At 34.0% G+C, this 20,684-nt stretch overlaps 1 protein-coding gene across 1 annotated transcript; it reads right to left on the bottom strand.

Annotated features, from left to right (window-relative positions):
• Positions 1-1,760: 1,760 nt before the first annotated feature.
• LOC149552237 (peroxidase 25-like) lies at positions 1,761-4,481 on the bottom strand. The gene is made up of 3 exons (XM_089789773.1): positions 4,243-4,481; positions 3,805-4,147; positions 1,761-2,309 (listed from the first exon to the last, which is right to left on the bottom strand). The coding sequence occupies exons 1-3, from the start codon at positions 4,450-4,452 to the stop codon at positions 1,894-1,896; spliced, it is 969 nt and encodes a 322-aa protein (XP_089645899.1). The 5' UTR covers positions 4,453-4,481; the 3' UTR covers positions 1,761-1,893.
• Between the last annotated feature and the right edge of the window lie 16,203 nt (positions 4,482-20,684).

Below are 20,684 nucleotides of genomic sequence, written 5' to 3'. Positions count from 1 at the left end.
GCAAGGATTCAATAATAAATGATTTGTTGGAAGAGTCCTAGAAGTGGGAAATCATTTCTCACTTGTAGCCCACTTAGAAGATTATTGGGAGGATTACTTGAATTAAAAATAAGTTCAAAGGAGGAGCCACTCCAGGATGGTATTATCATAGGTGTTGGCCTTTAAACTGAAATTGAAACTCAAGGGAGTTCAAGAAGATGGTTTAGGGATCATTGAACCCAAATACGTCAAACAACAAGATCCTTCCCTGCCTCCTATTGATTGGTTTGAACTTGAAATGGATGACATAATGCAAAGAGCTAATGATGTTATAGAACGCACTTAAGCATGGTTTCAACATAAGAGGAAATAAGAAACATATTGGTCTCAAACTGAAGATACAACCTAGGAATCTCCTTCTTCCTCCAATGCTAACACAATCTTTTCCATTGATCCTGAAGGTAGCAAAAAGAGTTTGAAGGTAGTGGTTATTGAACTAATCCAAAATCAACTTGTTGAACAAAGGACAAGGACCAAGTCTAGGTTCAAGAAGCAAGGCAGCATGGTGACCCAGGAGAAAACCCAAATAGATCTTGATGTAGATCAAGGACAAGATGAAGCTCCAATGGATAATGAACAACAAGTTCAAGCTACTCTAGATAATGTTTCACAGGTTCTGGATTCATTGAGCACACCCATAAAAGACTTGACAAGAGTTGAACCTTCCCCATTGGTACCAAATTGGTTAACTAACTCAGTGAGAAAGAAAAGAAACTTGGTTCCAATCTTTGTACCTACAAGAGATATGGCAAAGAAAACAAACATAAACTTTGACAGAGCACAATAGTAAATTCGGTCACACAAATTTCTCCTCAAAATGACATGAAGTTAATAAAATATCATTTTTGCATGTCCACACATATAGCATAGCCTCAGACTTTGTCAAATAGTAGTTTTTTGTCGTGGACAATAAATTATACATAATGTGATATGGCTTTTTTTGAGTTATGTATAATTTTTGTGACAAGGGGTAAACATTTCTGACACCCACAATTTGCTTCCTTCAAACTAGCTTATACACTGATACTTCTAACTTTACAAAAGGTGAAATTCTTCCTAAAAACAAAAAATAGGAGTTGGAACCATAGTGGGTTCCAAAATATTTGCATTTAATATACCAATGCTATTGAGATATTTTTTAAATTTTCATATGGCTCATAGGTTTTTAAATCTTATATAGCTTACATCTGGCATAATACTTTTACTTAGCAACTTCAGTTTATAATCAAAAATTTTGGCAAATTAAAATTATTCAAAATTAATTTTTCCTTGCCTATATTCCTTTTAGTCAATGATTTATTCCTTTTAGCCAATGAGAACAATGACAAATAACACTATTGAAAAATTTAAAATCTATCAAAATTATCAATTATAGAATAAATTAGTTCACTTCAAAATTGATTCATTGTGATTGATTAAATTAAAATAATTAATTGTACTCAACATATGTCATAGCATCCTACCATGATAGGAACTAGTAACTCTCACGAAACATTCTTTAGTTAACCATATAGATAGGATAGGGAAACATTCATAAAATTTAAAAAAACACATATCTACAAAAGCTAGAGAGTCCCCAACTAATCACAAGAACTAGACAAGTCGAGATGATTTTTTGTGTTTACGATGTTTGAACTTTACATTTATTTTGTTGGTCATACATTTACGAATTTCCTACACACTCAAAGACGAAACACTAAGTCTATTGTATACTTTAGAAAGACACGTAATACCAAATAAGAATTTATATAATCCATCTCACCACATATATTGGACATGGGTATTTGGTTTTGAAGGTGGATATTTTGAAGCTTTCCGAGAGTGAAAACATATTTGCAGGAGAGAGAGGAGTGTTCAGAAGTTGACGACGGAGCACATTCTGCGAATCTCACCACCGTCGGCTCGTGTCTTAACGCCAATATTTGAGAGCTTCACCATTGATTTGGTAAATGCTTTGTCAAATGAGTCGGCAGAATTAGCGAAGGTGTTAACGAGAGAGCGAGTGGAACCGTCGGTCGCCAACACCTGGTCCGACTCCAAAACAGCATTTCCTGCCAAAACGTTTTGAAAGTAGCTGGTGTCCCATCTACTCCTGCTCCCTTTGTCAAGAGCCGCCCCTCGCCCATTGTTGTTGCCGTTCCGAGGGCAAATGTTTTGAAGCTCCCTTAACGACGTCGAATTTATGGTGGGATCTGCCATACCTGTTGCCCTGTAGTTGTACAGCCGGTAACTGAAGAATTGGCAGTCCGCCCGCCCGATTGTGTGACCTCCTGTTCAAAATAGACAATACACATTTCACTTCATTCTCATTGCCTAACAAACGTCGTTTCTGGTTAGTCATGGAATCATATTCATACGTATCATTGAGAAAGTTTGCAACGGGAAAGGTGAAGTTGCCAATACATAATCAGAAGCAAATTTAAGTTGCCCTTCTAGTTTATAATTAGATTCTTTTAATGGAAATCAGTACAATTACTATGTAAACTATTGTTATTATTATTGTTATATTGTACCTTACAATATATTAGACAAAACATTGAACAGATGATGACATATCATTAATCCAATATTGAATTTAAAGATATCTTGAGTGAAAGGAATAAGTCATGCACAAAGTGCATAAGCAAATGATAGATTTGTACACTTAATGCTTTTGCTAATAATGACAAAGAGATAAAATATTTGATTTAAATAAGTTAAAGTCTATGTTGGGAAAATCACTAAGATGGAAAAAAATAATATTAACTTGATTAATTTAATCTATCTTTCAACCATTTAGAAAGTTTTATTCACATACCAATACCTCTAAGACATAAAAGATTCTTAGTTAAAGGATATGACACAGCATCTTTGTGTGAAATAAGTAGGCAAGACATATTTTAGGCATCTACTTCATTTCAAGATCTATTCAACAAAGAGATGATTGAGAGAAATTTGAAGTGCATTATCAAATCAAATAACAAATGTTGAACATTCCAAACAAAAAAGAGTGATAAGATCTATAATCTTGTAAATTATCTATCACCTCATTAGTGAAAAAAAAATCTACTTTATTTCGCATCATCTTTAGTGTAAAATAAATAGAAAAAAATATTTTAAAAAATATATTAAAATAAAAGAATATATCTTTTATAAAATTAATTTCTATAAAATTAATATAATAAAAACTAAAACTTTAAAATTGTAGTTTCATTTTAAGATCTATCATGAAGAAAATGGTTGAAAAATGTTGAAAGTCATTATCAAATTAAAAAATCAAAAAAATGAACTATGAACGATATAATCTACCATCCTCTAAGTCCGTTTGGTTCTTAGAACATGACAAGAATTGGATTTTTTAAAATCCGGATTTGAAAATATTTGTGTTTGTTTCAAAATTGGCAAAATGAAATTAGCATATCAGACTTCCAATTTTGCCTTAAAACCAGATTTTCCAACTTCCTACTAGCAAGTAGGAATTGAAAATCAAAACCTGGTTATGTTTTTTAAGAAGTGTAAAAACAATAGATTGGACTACTTTTGAAATTTGTATTCAACTCCAAGCTTATGCATAAAAATGTGTCTTCACATGCATCTTCCGAGTGAAACAAACGGTTTAAGTAAAATCTCAAAAATCAGAATGAAGATTTGCAAAACCTTTATTTGACTAAACCAAGGTTTGTAGAAATTTCGGTTTTTTAAATTCCAGGAGCCAAACAAACCCTAAATTATCTACCGCGTATTATATTATTATATATATATAGAAGGAAAGAGTAGTGAACCCACCGGAAAGAGCAACGAAGTCCCGTGTATTGAGGCCACGGGAAGAAAACTTTTGGATGAGAATAGCGAGGGAGTCGGTGGGGGAGGGAATGTTGTCGACATCAGAGTCCACCGATCTTCGCCCGTCGAGGCGTCCCAGCGGCACCTCCCACGACGGTCCGTCGCTCATGACCACCGCGTCGCGGGCGGCGAGTGCGAGTATGTCCGCACACGACACAACCCCCGGGCACATTCCTTCCACCCGCGCTTTCGCATCCATTATTACCTCAAATCCACGTAATCCCGTGTTTCCACCCGCCGTTTTCTCGGCCGACGGTCCTTCTACCAGTACCGACGCATCGCAGCCCTAACCCCAACAAAACCACACATCAGCTCCCAAATCAATAGACAGAAGAGAAAAGATTCAAAGAATGAAAAAATTCTCATTGTACTTTTTGTTACCTGAACAAAGCAGTCATGGAAGTGCATGCGGAGTAAAGCAGGGGCAAGCGTGGAATCAGAGCTGATGAAGAACTGGACGCTGGATCTGACCAAAGATTCAACATTTGGGCACGCTGAAGAATAGAATCCCACTTTCGTACCACCTTCTGCTTTGCCCACTACCATTATTATAAATGCTATAAGCAAGCTCCCATATATATTCTTACCCATGCCTTGTGTTCTTCACACTGGTTACACATACCCCATGGAAGCAGCAGAGCAATTTATAGGTCGTAATGTGGGGCTGCTATTTAGGAGTGGCGATCCCAAATTACCACAACGCACTGTAATGTACATCAAATCAGATAAACGCTTGTCTGCCATTGTATGTTTGGAAGGAAAAGGAGAAGATGATGTATCCACGTTGGGATCAGTGGATTCCAATTCGCAAAGCACTTCAAGTGATGCACAATGCACGTTTCTCACTGCATTAGGGTTCAGCATATGGATTGAAATAATCCAAATACTTTTTAGTCCGGGAACCACTAATTTACAGCTTTATCATACATAATCTGAACACCTCTTCTACAGGAAGATGCTTCATCGCTGGCCTAGATGGTGGGGTGGTCCACACCAAGCACTAAAGTAGAGCAATGAACCATTAAAGTTGTTAAATTAAGATATAAGACAAGTGGTGGAAGCAGGTTCAGGTAAATGCTTGTAGCCGACTATTGTATTTTAAACCGCATTCATGCAAAAAGTGCCGATCACCATTGCTTAAATTACATGCGAGCAAAAGCTTAAAGTTAGTGAAGCATTATGTGGCAGTTGCTCTGTGGTAAGGCTAATAATGATGGTGTGGTGTTCATGATATTGGGACTCTTATTATCTCCGACTAATACTCTAAATGTCGGCATTTCTACTAACGCCTTTTCTTTTTGAGGAGGTATAGTATATAAGGGCACGTTTGGCAATGGGAATATTCCTGCAACAGGCGTTTGTGTATCCTTATTCTTTGTTTGCGTGCAACAACTTTGAAATGGGAATAAGAATACGACCAGAGTAAGTATTCCAATTTTGTCCAAAAAATGGGCTTATACAAATCCACCAAAATAGATGGTTCCATATATTACTTTGTTAGAAAATATATAATTTTGGGTCTGTGCCCTCAACTTTCCCTCTCACTTTCGTTTGCCGCTTATTCTTCAGCTCACATCCGTTGGAAGTTGGAAGAAGCAATTGATCCTCCATTTTTACTAGGTATGGAGTAGGGTTTCATTGCTTGAAGGTTCTTCGTTTTTTGTTTTATGTGCTATGTCTGAATATGGCGTGTTCAACTACGGTTGTGTTTAGGGTTGTGTCTCACGACATTGACGGCAAGAAGTTTCTACAAAATTTTCATGGCATTGTGTTTCACAAGAATGTAAACAATGGAGTTGTTTAATCCGTCATAACAGTAGATATAGAAAATTATAGTACATTAAAAAACATTACCGTTCTATGGTTGGCACAATTATTTTAAAGACGCACAGGTATTCTGACAACTGAAAAAATGCATTTGTACAACATTAGTGCAAAACCCTACCTTAAGCGCCTCTAACATGATTTGAACCCTAAAATGGTGCCTTGTTTTTAGTCCATTGCAAATCATGACTTCTTATTATTTTATCCTCTTCTCATTCTGCCTTATGCTACCGTTCACTATATAACCGAAGGCAATCCTCTCCAATTTGTCCAACACATGTAGAGTATTTTTAAATTTGGATTGACTAAACAGGAAAGCAACATTTTATCTTTGGAAAAAGAATGATGTCCCCAAATCGATAAGAATTGAAATTTTTTACTTGTGAGAGAAAAAAAGAACTTGTTTAGTAAGAGGGTGAAAGATATTCCAACAAACTTGTTTAACTTGTAGTTTCTTCTTCATTTTAAACATTGGAGTTTTATTTAACACTATTGCTATTGCTACTCAATGCACTTTTCAATCGCATTCAAATGCTTTGGTCATTCCTAGGGATTATATTTATCACTTTTTTCTTTTGATACTAAACTCTTACACTAGAAGATTGCAATGATATCTCATGCACTTTCTGGTTAGTTGGAATATAGAGTAATGTCAAACATAAGGATGTATTGTTTATGGATTCTAACAACATTAAGCGTGCAAACATTCAGCAGCCTCATGTAATAAAGATTTATGGATCCATTTTTTGTTCATTGTAAACTTCTTTATCTATTTTATTCATATCCTTTCACATATAATTTTGTATTGCTATTAACCAGTTAGGAAACAAACCTCTTGTTTCACTTTGTATTGATCCATCTCCTCTCCCTCTAATTATTTAGGTCTATTTGTAGAAGACTCTGGGTTAGTTTGCAATAGAGTCTATGTTCCTCTAATATTTCCTTCAATAATATTTTTTCTATTTTTCTAGGAATTATTGTCTTTGTTTACTTTTCCTAAAATTTCTCAAAATTTATTATCTTAAATCACTGAACTCAATTTGGAAATGGCATTGCTTTTTTTTCTTCACATTTTTTTCATCTTTCTCAAGATACATGCTTGATAAAAATGGTGTTTGGTGGTTGATCTGTTGGAGTGAATGTCAATTGCATGATTTAGTTCTATCTTAAATCTTTGGATGTTCACAGATTGTGAAATATCCTTTCTACAGAATATAGAAATTTTGTCCTTTAATCTAATAATGAACAACCAGTTTGCTTCTAACTTTGTATTTTATTGTGCATACAATCAATGACTCCAACCCCACTAATTGTTATAAGCAAATAGCATAGGCTACTTTAATATATCCTTGAGATTCTTATTATTGATGCACAATTGACAGATAGTAGGCAAGTACCAACCCGATTATGTAATTGCTGGTTTGGGAAAAACCTGTGATTGCAGACCCAATTTGTAGTCATCTTTCCTTAATACCAATATCCACTATGTTTCCTTACTCAACATTTTATAGTTGTCCCAATGACATAAATATTACAGATTATTGTCCAAAGAAAACTTCTAGAGTGCAACGCTTCTCTAAGACTTGTTCAAATGTTGAATCTGATGTTAGGGGTACTGAAGTTTTTATGAATACCTTGGGGTTGCATCCATGGATAGGCTATAGGGGTTTCGTCCTGTAAGCTCAAAAAGTTTGCAGAGACAAAAATCATAAGAAAATAATTGCATAAAAAGAATCCTTTTTCATTACCAAAATGTTGCCCTTATAGGAGAAAAAGAAAACACACAGTTGGAAATGTAATGACCACATCTTCAAACTCTTAACTTGATGTCCGAGGCAAGTAAAGGCATGCTTTCTTCTAAATCTTTAAAACTTCACTAGATCCCACTTGAATAGTTAAGTGAATTATAAAAAAACTCACTTCAACACTAGATTTGTTTGGAAAATATTTAAAACACTGCCACGTACCTTTATTTATTTAATACCTTAGCCTATGAGGGATGACAATAGGCCAGTACTTTTTAATTTAATTACTAACAACTATTCAAGTGGGTACATTACCGATTGGTAAATATTTTGTTTGCTCAGGAAAGGCTCAATTTCTTAAAAGAAAGGAAATAGTGAACTTATTTAATGTCTACAATGAAGCGACAATGACTAACAAGATCAGTAAGCGCATCTAAAAATCAAAATTGAGAAGAGCAACAAGATTGAACTTATATTAATGTCAAAAGATAAGCAAATGAGATCAATAAAATCAAATGAACTTAGGGGATCTACCAGATGATCTTGGTGCGCCTATTAACAAATACCTTCTTTTTCACCTCTTCATAGACCTATTTACTCTACCAAAATTATGATCAGACATTCCTTTGATGAACTCAATTCTTGAACTCCCAATTAAGTTGCCCCTGCATCATATTCAGTCCTGTAACTTGTTTTAGGTAATAATTGCAAGGATAAATAGGTTACATATGGGGAAAATATGTTTTTATGTTTTTGTGCTTTTATGTTTTTATGTTTTTATGTGTTTATGTCAAACAATAACTCCTATATGTGGTTATAGGTCATTCAATACATGTATCCTACTAATGATTTAGAAGTTCAAGGAAGCATCATTAGGAAGATCACACTTGCATGTACTTGTTGTTTTTCTTGCCACCCAAGTAGTATTCATAGTAGCATCTTACGAAGATGCTAGAATACATAGGCATAAGCGAAGAAGAGCTACTTGTCCTTTCTATAAACATATTATATATTCCAATGACACAGTTGTCACAACCAAATACAAATGAGTAGACAAGATTTCTTCAAACTTTTCAATATTCTAAGGGAGAAAGGGAGCATTCAAGATATTGTAAACATGAAATTGGAAGAACAATAGGTAATGTTCCTCCATACCCTTGGCCACAATCTAAGGAATCGTAAGATTGGCCATAACTTTGGTCACTCAGGAGAGACTGTAAGTTACTACTTCCATAAGGTCTTGAAGGCTATCATATCGCTCCATAGCATTTACTTTTTGCCCCCTTCTCCAGCTACTCCTCTAGAAATTGTTGGGAAGGAGCATTTTGATTCGTACTTCAAGGTACATCTCCTACTAACATGTATTTTGTTGCTTGAATCTTAAGTATATTCCTACATATTTGACAATAATATTTCATACACTAGGATTGTATTGGAGCAATCGATGGAACCCATATACCAGTTACCATTGATGTGGACAAGCAGACAAAATATTGTGATAGAAAAGGAAACTTGGCATCAAATGTACTAGGCATCGGTTCATTTGACTACAAGTTTCAATATGTTCTTGTTGGGTTGGAAGGGTCAGGTGCAGATAATCGTTTCTTGCTTCAGCTTTGTCAAGAGAAAATCCACTACTAGTTCCCCCAAGTATCTTAAATCCTATAATTAAGGATTATATTGTTATTATTGTAATGTACATAGTTTTTATGCAATTTTTGATTTATAACTTTTTTATCTCTTTGTATAGGAAAAATCTATTTAATTGATGTTGACTATCCAAATGTTCTTGGATTTCTTGGCCCTTATCAATGTATGCAGTATCACCTAAAAGAGTTTTCTAGGGAAAACCCAATCAACAATGCACATGAGTTGTTTAACCACCAACACTTCTCTCTTAGGAATGTGGTTGAGTGCACATTTGATATTTTGAAGCAACGATTCCCTATCCCAAGGAATGCAACATCCTATACTATTGTGACTCAAACAAAGATCATGTTAGCATGTTGCATACTACACAATTTTATTATGATAGAGGATGGGGTTCCATTGGATGTGGAAATTGAAGATGAAGATGATCGTGATGGGATAAATGTGCTAATCCTTGACACTTATGGGATGACTCTGTGAGATAGAGATGATTGGGGAAAGTTTTGAGATGAATTAGCACAAAGGATGTGGGAGGACTATAGATCTCAACGTTAGTTTTCTTTTTCTCGTATTCAAACTTTTAACTTCAATTTTGAAGAACTAGAATACATGCATTGACACTTTATATAGATTGTTGATTCATTAACACTGATATATGATTAAAATATTTTGGATTGAGTGACATGAAATTGTCTCACCATTGATTCATCATGTACATTGCTTTTTTTCTCACCACTCCTTACAAACTCCATTTTATTCACATTTTGCAATCATTTCATAGCATTCATTGACATAGAATTTTTGGCAGGCTTAAACAATAACCATGGATTTTCTATGATTCCATTTTTTACATTCATATTTACAAAATAGACTTGTTTATATTGCAATGGTAACAAGTGCATCTATATTTGTTTATCCTTCACATCATGAGGTTTATGTATATTATTGGTTGTATAATATTGTTGTTAAAGAATTCATTTCTATTTGTAGAATAGGGCCTAGAGCAACCATTTATGTATATTATTGGTTGTATATTACTATTGTTGAAGGATTCATTTCTAGATGGAGAATAAGGGTTGGAGCTAGAGTTCATCCTCAATGTATTCTGTAGGTTTCTTTCTAAGAATTAAAGACCATGATACATATCCTCAATATAAAGGTAGTCTAACCTAATAGTAAGTTGGCATGGATGAGTTTTAATTGGTTAAATAGATGGTAGAAATCTGATCGATATCATATGGTAGCCACATTGAAATGATTTGCTATGAACATATATTTATCTCATATACAATAATAATACTTCAATCAGACTGATACAGTAATACTTCAGACTTGTACATATATTTATCTCATATATAGTATGTTATGAATCCTGTGAATGGGTAATGGCAATTGTGCTTTTGGGCCAAACGGTAAGATATATATATATATATATATATATATATATATATATATATATATATATATATATATATATATATATATATATATATATATATATATATATATATATATATATATATATATATATATATATATATATATATATATATATATATATATATATATCTAACTATATCTCTAGTTTTTATTTCTGGATATAGACAGAGCACTAATTTTGAAACTAATTTTGCTCCAATTCTTGTTGTGGGATTGTTTTTTCATGCTATATTCATAGTTTTTCTTTCTTGTCTCCACAAAACTTCTCTGTTATTGGTAATGTTCATGACATTTGGTTAAGAAATGAAAAATCCTAAGCCAATCCTTATTTGTAAATCAATGGTCAAACTAGGGTTTTGAGGCTTGGAATTGACTTTTTGCAAACAAGAGACATTTGAAAATAAGTGAAATATGGCTTGGATTAAGAGGGTGTAGAATTTTTGGGCATAAATTTGCATTGGTCCCACCTGGGTTTGGAAATACCAAACTCAGTCTGAGGGAAGATCTCTACCTAGACCCATAGGGTATTGGACTTGAATCCGGGTTAGGACTCAGGGGTTTTAGGAGGAAGGACTTGGTAACATCAAGTATCAATAAATCTAGCCCAAAATCATAGACAGGTTGATGGAAAAATAGACAATGTTTCCATCTCTAGGTTTGTGCTAATTTGTTGATAATAAAGTTCACATCAGAGAGTAGTAGTTAAATTTTATGTTAGCTCCTTAAGAAAAATTCTATCAGCTCTTATATGATGTGATTTTATGAACTTCATGTAGGAGTGATTTTATGTCAGCTCCTTTTAAAATTCATGAACTTCATAGAGAATAGTTCCTATCAAAGAATAGTAGTTGGACTTTGTGTCAACTTCTTAAAATGTGAGTAGTAGTTGAGTACCCAACAACTCTTTTTCTTATTAGAATCGTATATGAAGTTCTCAAAATTTATGCTTTTCTTTTCTTTCAAGGAGTATAGCATAGAAGCAATATAGAATATAAACTAAATGAACTAGAAAGCTAATCTTAATAGCTTCTCCTATGAGTTTGTGTCTCCTTTGATTATCCTCTATGTTTGCCTCTTGTGCAATACTTCCTTTTTTCTCTTAATTTCATATTCATTCATAGGCATTCTTTTATATAATGTTATGCTGTCTTATAATTTGTTATACCTTTTATAGTGCATGACACTTTCTTTAGTAAGAGTTTCTATTATGATGAGAAGTTGCTTCTTTTCAAATTTCCATGAAACATTTAATTCATCCAAAATATTTTGATGGGCATTGTGTAGGGTAGATTACCATATTTTTATTGTGCTCTTTGAATATGTCTTTTACTATTGTTGTCTTCATTTATGCCCTGAACCCAATTCATTTCTGAAGATTTTTCTTCTTCATGAAAAATCACTAATTATGCACATGAATAGATTCATATAACTTTCTTAAATTTGGTATGTTCTTTGTAGTACATTTTAGTGCTCTATTGTTCATGCTTTCTGATCATTTTATAAGGTGGTGTCAAATAGGAAATAAATAGACAACAACAGTTATTCCTGGAGACTGCCTGCTAATTCCAATTAAAGACAACATACATTGTGACTTATATAACCTATTACTCAGCTTCAAGGAGTCTACCTAGCTTGAGTTGCAACATTTGGCTGCAAAGATTCAGGAATTAAAGAAATATTGCCAGTTCTCAATACAATAATTCTTAGATGTAAGTTGACATGCAACCCAACCAAAATTCTTCACTGGTAAGTAATTTTATTTGAATGGTCCAAGTCCAAAGGTGTAGTTTCATCTAAAAGAAATTCCATTAACAAGCTATTCATCAATAGTTTGAAAATCTAGATTCTTTGTTTATGTATCACAAATTGATTTTGTTTATAAGATGAACTTGCTTTTTCCATCCCCTCTTTGATAGTTTTGACTAAACAATACCCCCTAACTTGACCTCCCAATTTATGCATCAAGCATAAATCATGAATTCTAATTTATTCTAGCAAGTCTAGGCAAATGCAACATCAACCAATCAGACAATGAGCCCAGAAGATGTGGCCATGACCTTGCCTTTTTCATTTCTGTTCTTAACATTATTTTTCTTGGAAAAATGCAAACACTATGACCCACCATAAATAGTACAATTCCTTATGAAACACTATTTGTATCTTATTATCTTTCCTTATGGATTCTTTTTGAGTCGGTGAGTCACCAGAATGTGTCATTTACCTTCAATGTGCTATGTAGATTGTACTTTGTTGTTGACCTTGTTGATTTGTTAAAAAGTAAAATGCCTGAGGTTAAACTATTTATTTCTGGATGTATAATGTTTCTTATTGAAAGTGTTCATATTTGATGAAAATTCCCTTTGTACACAATGTTACACTGTTATCTTTCCAACAATGATATGACACTCTATCAGAATCTCAACAGCACAGTTTGACTCAGTTTGACTTGTAGATGTTGAATCTGCATTTTTGTGAAATAACAATACTTGCCAAGTACTTTGGTACTAAAACTTTACGCTTATGATGAGGCCAAATTTTGAAATCTACATGCTTTCCTACATTGTTACAAATATGTGATGACAACAGGAATGATGACTTATGTGCCAATCCTTGCACTAATGGACTTGTTTTATATTCGTTTTGTTGCAACAATTGCTTATCTTTGAGGAAAAAATGTCTTTCACTAAATCTATTGACAAGTATACATGAGGAGGTTTGTATGCCCCCCATTTCTACCCCTGTAGGTACCCCTATTGTTAGTTCATCTAGAAGTTCAAAAGTGGTATGGAGTAGAGAGGTGGAGAGAAAACTCTTATACTTGCTCCTTGAGCAAGTTACTCTAGGAAGGAAAGTTGAAGGAGTTTTTCGTAAAGAAGCATGGACTGCCATAGAAATAAGATTCAATGAAGATCTGAAGTTGAATCTTGGAAGAGATAACTTCAAAAAAAAGTTGAAAACATGGAAGTCAGTGTATATAATAATGAAAGAGTTGCAAAATACAAGTGGATTTTCTTGGAATGAAACAACTCAATGCATGGATGCTGAGGATAGTGTATGGGATGACCTTTTGAAGGTGATATAGCTCCATTTTTTGATCTGAAAAAAGCACTAGAAAGCTCTTCTCAAGAACTTTTTAGATTCTTTATCATTTCACTAGTATTTTATACAAGGTATTTATGATTCATATTTGAAGCTTTTTTTCTCTTCTCTCATTTACACATTCCTACTAGCAGCTGGGGTTCAGTTTTTTGCATTGTGGGGGGTGTTTTGTCATATTCTTTCTATTATTTACTTATGTAAACTAGATTTTCATTCAAAAACAATTCAACACTTTCTAAAACAATGGTTGAGACTATTGACATTACAATCATATTTGTTATTAGTGACATACACTTATTGAGATTGTAAGTATCTTCTGAACACATTGTACAATTAACAGTGTTAACCAAGCATTTCAGTGTCTACCAAGTTCTATAGTTGCTATTGAGTCCAAGGGATAGTATTCAATTTTCACTGAGTAGTTACTAGCAAGGTATTGATTAGCAATATAAACTGAGTATCTTAGTGTATGTTGACTTTATTAGTGCAAAAGGAGTTGTGCAGTGCTTACTAAGTGCATAGTTGTTGTGATGTGAGTGTAGTATTAACCAAGCTACTCAGTTTTAACCAAGTGACTCAATTTGTATCGAGATCATAGTGATAGCATTAACCAAGCTATGTAGTGTGCATCAAGTGATTCAATTTATATGTCGAGTTTCACAGTATTCGTCAAGTCACTAGTGTAGACTGAGTTCAAGACTACTTGAAAGCGATCAGTATGGACTGGGCTTCTACATCTACTAAGTGCATGACAATACTGAGCATTGACAGTGAATGTCGAGTATCAAAACCTCACCAAGCTAGTCTTTAGAACTTGAGTTCCTACAGTTGGGTCGACTTTTTGATTTTTGTGTAAACTTGTATTGTGGCTAACTATGTAATTTGTAAATTGGATTGATATATATGTAATGTATTGTATCACATCCAATATGAAGGAACAATGTAATGTAATAAGTAGAGAAGAGCAGAAGAGTGAATTACAAAGGCTACAACAGTATAAGGAATAACAAAGATTTATCTATCACAACAAGGTGATTTCTATACTCAAAAGATTCTCATTCAACAAACCAAGTTGTAGATCAAAGATTAGCTACTATTTCATCCTAACAGTGGATTAGTAAAATCCTTTCACAAGGTAGACTTAACAGTCTTATGTAAATCTCTTTACCGAGTGCATACTTCATTGTATGTTTTTAAATCTTATTGCAAGGTGGACCTAACAGTCCTTATTGCTCCTAATAGGGCAGATCATCAGAAGTGATCATTGTAAGCCTTAATAGGTCAACTTTATACTGTAGTACTAAAGCTTGTGCGTATCATCTTGACCCCAGTTTTACTTTCTATTTGGAAGGTTTCTGGGTCACCAAATTGTGTGTCAAAGTGAAATGAATGTTTTAATATTTTCAGTTTCTCATGCACACAATTAGATCAAAATATTCATGAAGGATTAATTGCTATTTAAGGATTAAGTTTTATAGGTTACTGATTCACCCCTCCCCTCTCAGTAACTTAGCTTATCATTATATTTCCAATAGAGACCTCTTCTTGTCTAGAACTTCTAAGCCCTCATAACTATCACACATAAAAGACCTTGATGACTTGGATTCTCCAGTCAAAAGGCTTGTGGTCTTATTTAGATGCAATGCAACCAACTTTTTAGAGGTGTTATGAGGTTATGTAGCATAGGAACACAATGGATGAAGCAATGGGGTTAATTTTTTTATAGGTTTTTGATAGCCTATAGTTTCATCTTGACGGTTGTAATACCCCTCTAACTACGTGGACCAATCTTCAAGGCTTGTTTGGTACTAAGTTCGGGGCACTTCAGACTGAGGCAGAGCTTATCTCTCTTGTATAGAATTCCTTTCTAACCATTGATGACTTCTTGATGAAGTTTAATCAACAGAGATCCTTATTACAGGGTTGTAGAAAGATGAAGTCTGACATTGAATGCATTTATGTAATTCTCTCTATGCTTCATGGAAACTTTCATATTTTCGCCTCTACCTTCTATTCCACCAAAGATGCTTTGGGTAATAGTTTTTTGTGCCTACTTTTCATGTCTTTTGTGATCACTTGAGTAGAGATCAGTTGAAGCTTACAAAATTGGATACTATGACTGGTTCAAAAACAAAGGCATTGGTAGCTCAAACATCTACAGGAAAGACGAAGTAGAAATTGAAGCATAAGTCAAATTCAATAGGTAGTGAGAGTTCCTCCAAGCCTACTCCTAAATCAAATGCTTGGAAACCCTTTCAAAAGGATAATTCTTCTAAGTTTGGTGAGTCTTCCTCCAAGGCTAAGAAGTACACAGGTGATCCTTATAGTTTTTGTGGCAAGGAAGGACATCCAATTTCTAAGTGTTGGAAACATCTTGAGCCTTTAGAGGAGGCCATGCAACATACTAGTATTTATTCTCTAAAGCCTCCACCTCCTCCTATAGGGACACTAGTACATTTGGGCTCATTTTTTGACCTTAATTGGTCAAAATTTTGAACTAGTTTCTGACCAAACTTCGACCAACACATTGGTCAAAAAAATTTCGGTCGAAAATTTGACAAACCTACTGGTTGGTCAAAATTTCAACCAATACATTGGTCGAAAAAAGTTGAAATTGTGACCACATTTTCTACCATTCATTGGTCGAACTTTCGACCAATGCTTGGTAGAAATCTGTAGGGCATTGGTCAAAATTTTGACCAATGCTTGGTAGAAAAGTGCAGGGTATTGGTCGATAATTCGACCAACCTACTGGTTGGTCGAATTATCGACCAATATGGTGGTCGAAAAATGTTGGGATTGTTAGGGAATTTTCTACCATTCATTGGTCGAACTTTTGACCAATGCTTGGTGGAAATCACCAGTTCATTGGTCAAAATTTTGACCAATTCTTGGTAGTAAACTACAAGGCATTGGTTGAAATTTAGACCAATGCTTGGTAGAAAAGTACATGGCATTGGTCAAAATTTTGACCAAAAAAAATTTGCGGCTCACAGTTGTTGAGGTCCACTTCAGCAATGACCCTTCCTGTGAAATTTTCGTCTAAGACCTTTCTAATGAGATAATGTGTTATGAGCTCTTCATCAGTGGGATGGAACGTGAATCTAGGAGGCAGTTGTGCATCACCCATATATGGGTGATGCACAACTGCCTCCTAGATTCACGTTCCATCCCACTGATGAAGAGCTCATAACACATTATCTCATTAGAAAGGTCTTAGACAGCAATTTCATAGGAAGGGCCATTGCTGAAGTGGACCTCAACAACTGTGAGCGTTAGGGAGGGTTCAATTCCCTCCTTTATTATTCAGCTACTGCATATTGTTGTAGGTTATTTGCAAGTGGTTGCATGCTATTGTTAATTAATGTAGCCTAGCATGTTTTGTTAATAAGAATCCAGCAGTTTCGGTGTGGTGAGTTCTTTATAAACTTTTTTTTTGTAGAACTAGCCAATGGTTGCATTCGTTAGAGAATTTACACAATATTATCAGTTTATGGAATTAAAATTTAAATATAAAGGGAAAGACATGGTGCCTAAAGGCATTTTTGATTAATCAGTATGAGTGGTCACTCCTAGGGGATGGAGAGGACTCTCCACAAGGGACAAATTGCATAGGTAACCAACTGCTCTCTAGTAAAAGGCATGCCTATTGGGTAAGCTTCATTTGTCATAATAACATTCATATAATATTGGATAGCCATAATGTGCTATTTAGTAATTTTCCTCTAGGATTACTATTGGATAGGGTATTTTAATGCATCATAGAGTTGGAAATAGGTTCTAAGCTTGTCATGAACGTCCTTTACTACCATCCACAGATGTATAGAGAAGAAAAAGAAAACATTCCAAATCAATTGCTGGAGATGGATCACATCAGGCCAAGTTCTAGCTCTTTTGAATTATATGTGGTGCTTCTAAAGAGAAAAGATGGTATGTGAGATGTGCATAGACCATAGAACCTTGAGCGGGAAAATCATCAAGAATAGGTATTTGTCTACCATCAATAATAGGTATCTGTCTCTCACGATGAATGGCTTATCAATGAGTTGCATGGAGCAATCTATTTTTTAAAGATTGATCTCAAGGTAGGATATCGCTAAATCCATGTGTGCAATGAGGATGTGCACAAGACCACATTCAGATTCTATTTTGGGTACTACGAGTTTTGGTGACTGGCTTATGGCTGATAAATGCTCTAACAACTTTCTTGTCATGTACCCATTACCAATCAATAATCAAGTAAGATTTTATTTTATTTATGATATATTGATTTACACATAACATAGCAATACCATCTAAAGCATTTAAATATAGCTCTTGGAATAGTAGAGCAATAGGATATTTTTAAAGAAGTGGGCTAGTGCTAGGTTGGGGTTATACATTTTCTCTACTTGTGCCTTGTTATTAGTGCTCAAAATTTTTAGGTGGATCAATAAAAAATCCAAACCATTTTGGATTGGCCTCTTACTAATTGAATTGACATGGTTAAGGGGATGCTTTGGCCTTTATAGTTAATGTAGGAGGTTTGTTAGGATTTTACTCTCAACCAAAAACTCCCATAACTAATATGATTACAAAGTGAAAATTCTCATGGGAGTGACATTTCCCAAAAGGTCTTGAAGAAGCTCAAAGAGGTAACGAATTCATTATCATGCATAATGAGAAAGAAAAAGAGACAAAAATTAGTGCTTCCCTAATAAAAAAGTGTTTATAGAGAAAGAAGAAGAGAACATACACAAGATCTGGTGTTGCTCTTGAGAATGGTGATGTTAACTTCAAAGGCTTCAGATAAAACAACTCCTCTTCTTAACTGATAACTCTTTGTGTGTGATATCTTCTTGCCTACTGCCAATGAACATGACATTGTAAGAAGACTCTGAACAAAGATAATATTTCATGAATATCACCATGTGTTTCTACACATTTTTCCAATTGATGATGTAATAATGCCTACAATACTTCACCATATAATACTTACCCATAAGGGCAAATAAGACAGTGCAAAGAGAGCTACAGGATTGCTGCATGTAATTTGCCAAAAAGCACAAAGCTACTGAATCCACTTCATTTCTGAGTTTCCACATATGAATATTATATCTTGTATCAAAATTTATATGGACCATAACTATTTAATTACTTGTAAATTTGGATGTTGTTTGTGAAAAGAGGATTTAATATAATACATAATTGTGCACTAATTCCATGTTTCCCATTGATTTTGTCCTGCACATAATAACAGTTTTTAAAGACAGTAATAAGGAGGTCTTGAAGCTACCTGTAAGGGTTTAACAGACATTGTATAGAGAGGGATTAACAACAAAGACTGTATTAAGAGGGATTGGACTTAAAAACATAAAAAGAAGCATTTATATCTCTAAATTATCAGAGGATTGAACAAAGCCCATATAATTTTGGAGCTTCTGAGACGGAGTTCGAAACATACAAAAGACTAGGAATGTTAGCCAATCCATCTAAGAATATGGGTATTAAGGGTCGAGATATGTGTAGCGGTAGTCATGAACATTGCTTTTTCTTTGCATTTTTCCTACATTTGATACTTTTCTTATAGATGGACATGTCTATCACAAACATCCAACATGTCTATCCTTAGACTTCATGGAAAAAACCCTACAAACAACACAAAAAAAATAAGGACATGAACCATCCAAACATCTCTAATAGCTTGTGGATATCCCAAAGATGCATAAGTGCATGACTTGTGAAAACCAAAAAGATAAGACTAACTTGTATAACAAGCGAATAACCAAAATGATTTATGTCTGTGTTATGTTTGACAATGATAATGATATTTGGATTCAAGTATGAGGAAATTTGTATCAATCAATTCATTAAATATCATTTGAATACAAAGAAGATTTTAAGAGATTCAAGAGCATAATTATAAGCCAAATTTGTGGAAGACCTAAATCAGACCTAAGTGAACAGACATGTGAAGGCTTATTTTGAATATGACGAGCAGATATAAGGCAAAAAATTTATGAAGTTATATTCCAAGTTTAGAGCATTTATTGAAAAACACTATTTCAAATCTTAGTGGATTATTCATAAGTACAAGGTAGGTTTTTTGAAGACCTTGAAGGAGATCTAAGGAAAATCTACCTACATTATAAACACTTTGCATTTCAAAGGTCAGTTCCTTCTGCATTGCAAGATTTGAGGTTGGTGTCTCTTGTTAATTCAACCTACAAATTTGTTTGAAGCTATATACATACATACATATATGTCTGTGTGTGTGTACATACACACACAATTCACCTACAAGGATTTCCATGCTAAATAGTATATGCATCTTGTCTTCTTTTGTTAGACATCAACTATGTGAATGCTTTCTACATTAATTTTAGTTGACTAAATATATATAATAAAATATGCAGGTTTCTATGCCAAACTAACTCCAATGTGGACAAATATCTAATAATTGGGATTTCAACTAAGCAAGAACTATATGTTCAAGGAACCAAAAGATAACTGCAATGAGACTATTACAAGCGAGAAAAATTCAGTCTCGTTAAAGAGAATTGGGATGTGTGTTTGAAGACTTAACAAATTTGAGCTTCACTTGGTTTCAAGAATACTATAATATTCTCTACTTAACAAGGCCAACCACGTGAAGGTGGAAGCTCATCTGGCCTCACCCCCCTCCCCCTAACATCAATCTAAAGTACCCATTATCATCTAATTACATAATTCATTCATGTATTCATCCATTTATGAACTATAACATTCAATCAATACAATCACATAACATTCATTAATACACGATACTAATCAAAACTTCATTAACACATAACAATATTCATTAACATAAAATAAAAATCTGTATTAATATGCATCATTCATACATAATTGCTTAAAACAAAGTTCTTTCATTATCCAACAAGGTTTATCAAAGAAAATTTTTAAAACATCATTTCTTTTTTTTGTTTTTTCTGAGCTCTCTTAAGAAAAGCGCTCATAGGGACATCCATATCTGCTTCATTCTCCTCCTCTTCTAGCACATGTAATGTCAAATTATGATGGCTCCTTCTCTTTGGAGGAGCAAGA

The sequence above is a fragment of the Cupressus sempervirens genome, chromosome 6, assembly GCF_028749045.1.
Source record: "Cupressus sempervirens isolate cs-2001-9-10 chromosome 6, ASM2874904v1, whole genome shotgun sequence".
NCBI classification, from domain to species: Eukaryota; Viridiplantae; Streptophyta; class Pinopsida; order Cupressales; family Cupressaceae; genus Cupressus; species Cupressus sempervirens.
The sequence above is the reverse complement of the archived record's forward strand: the minus strand, read 5'-3'. Positions and strand labels throughout refer to the sequence as shown.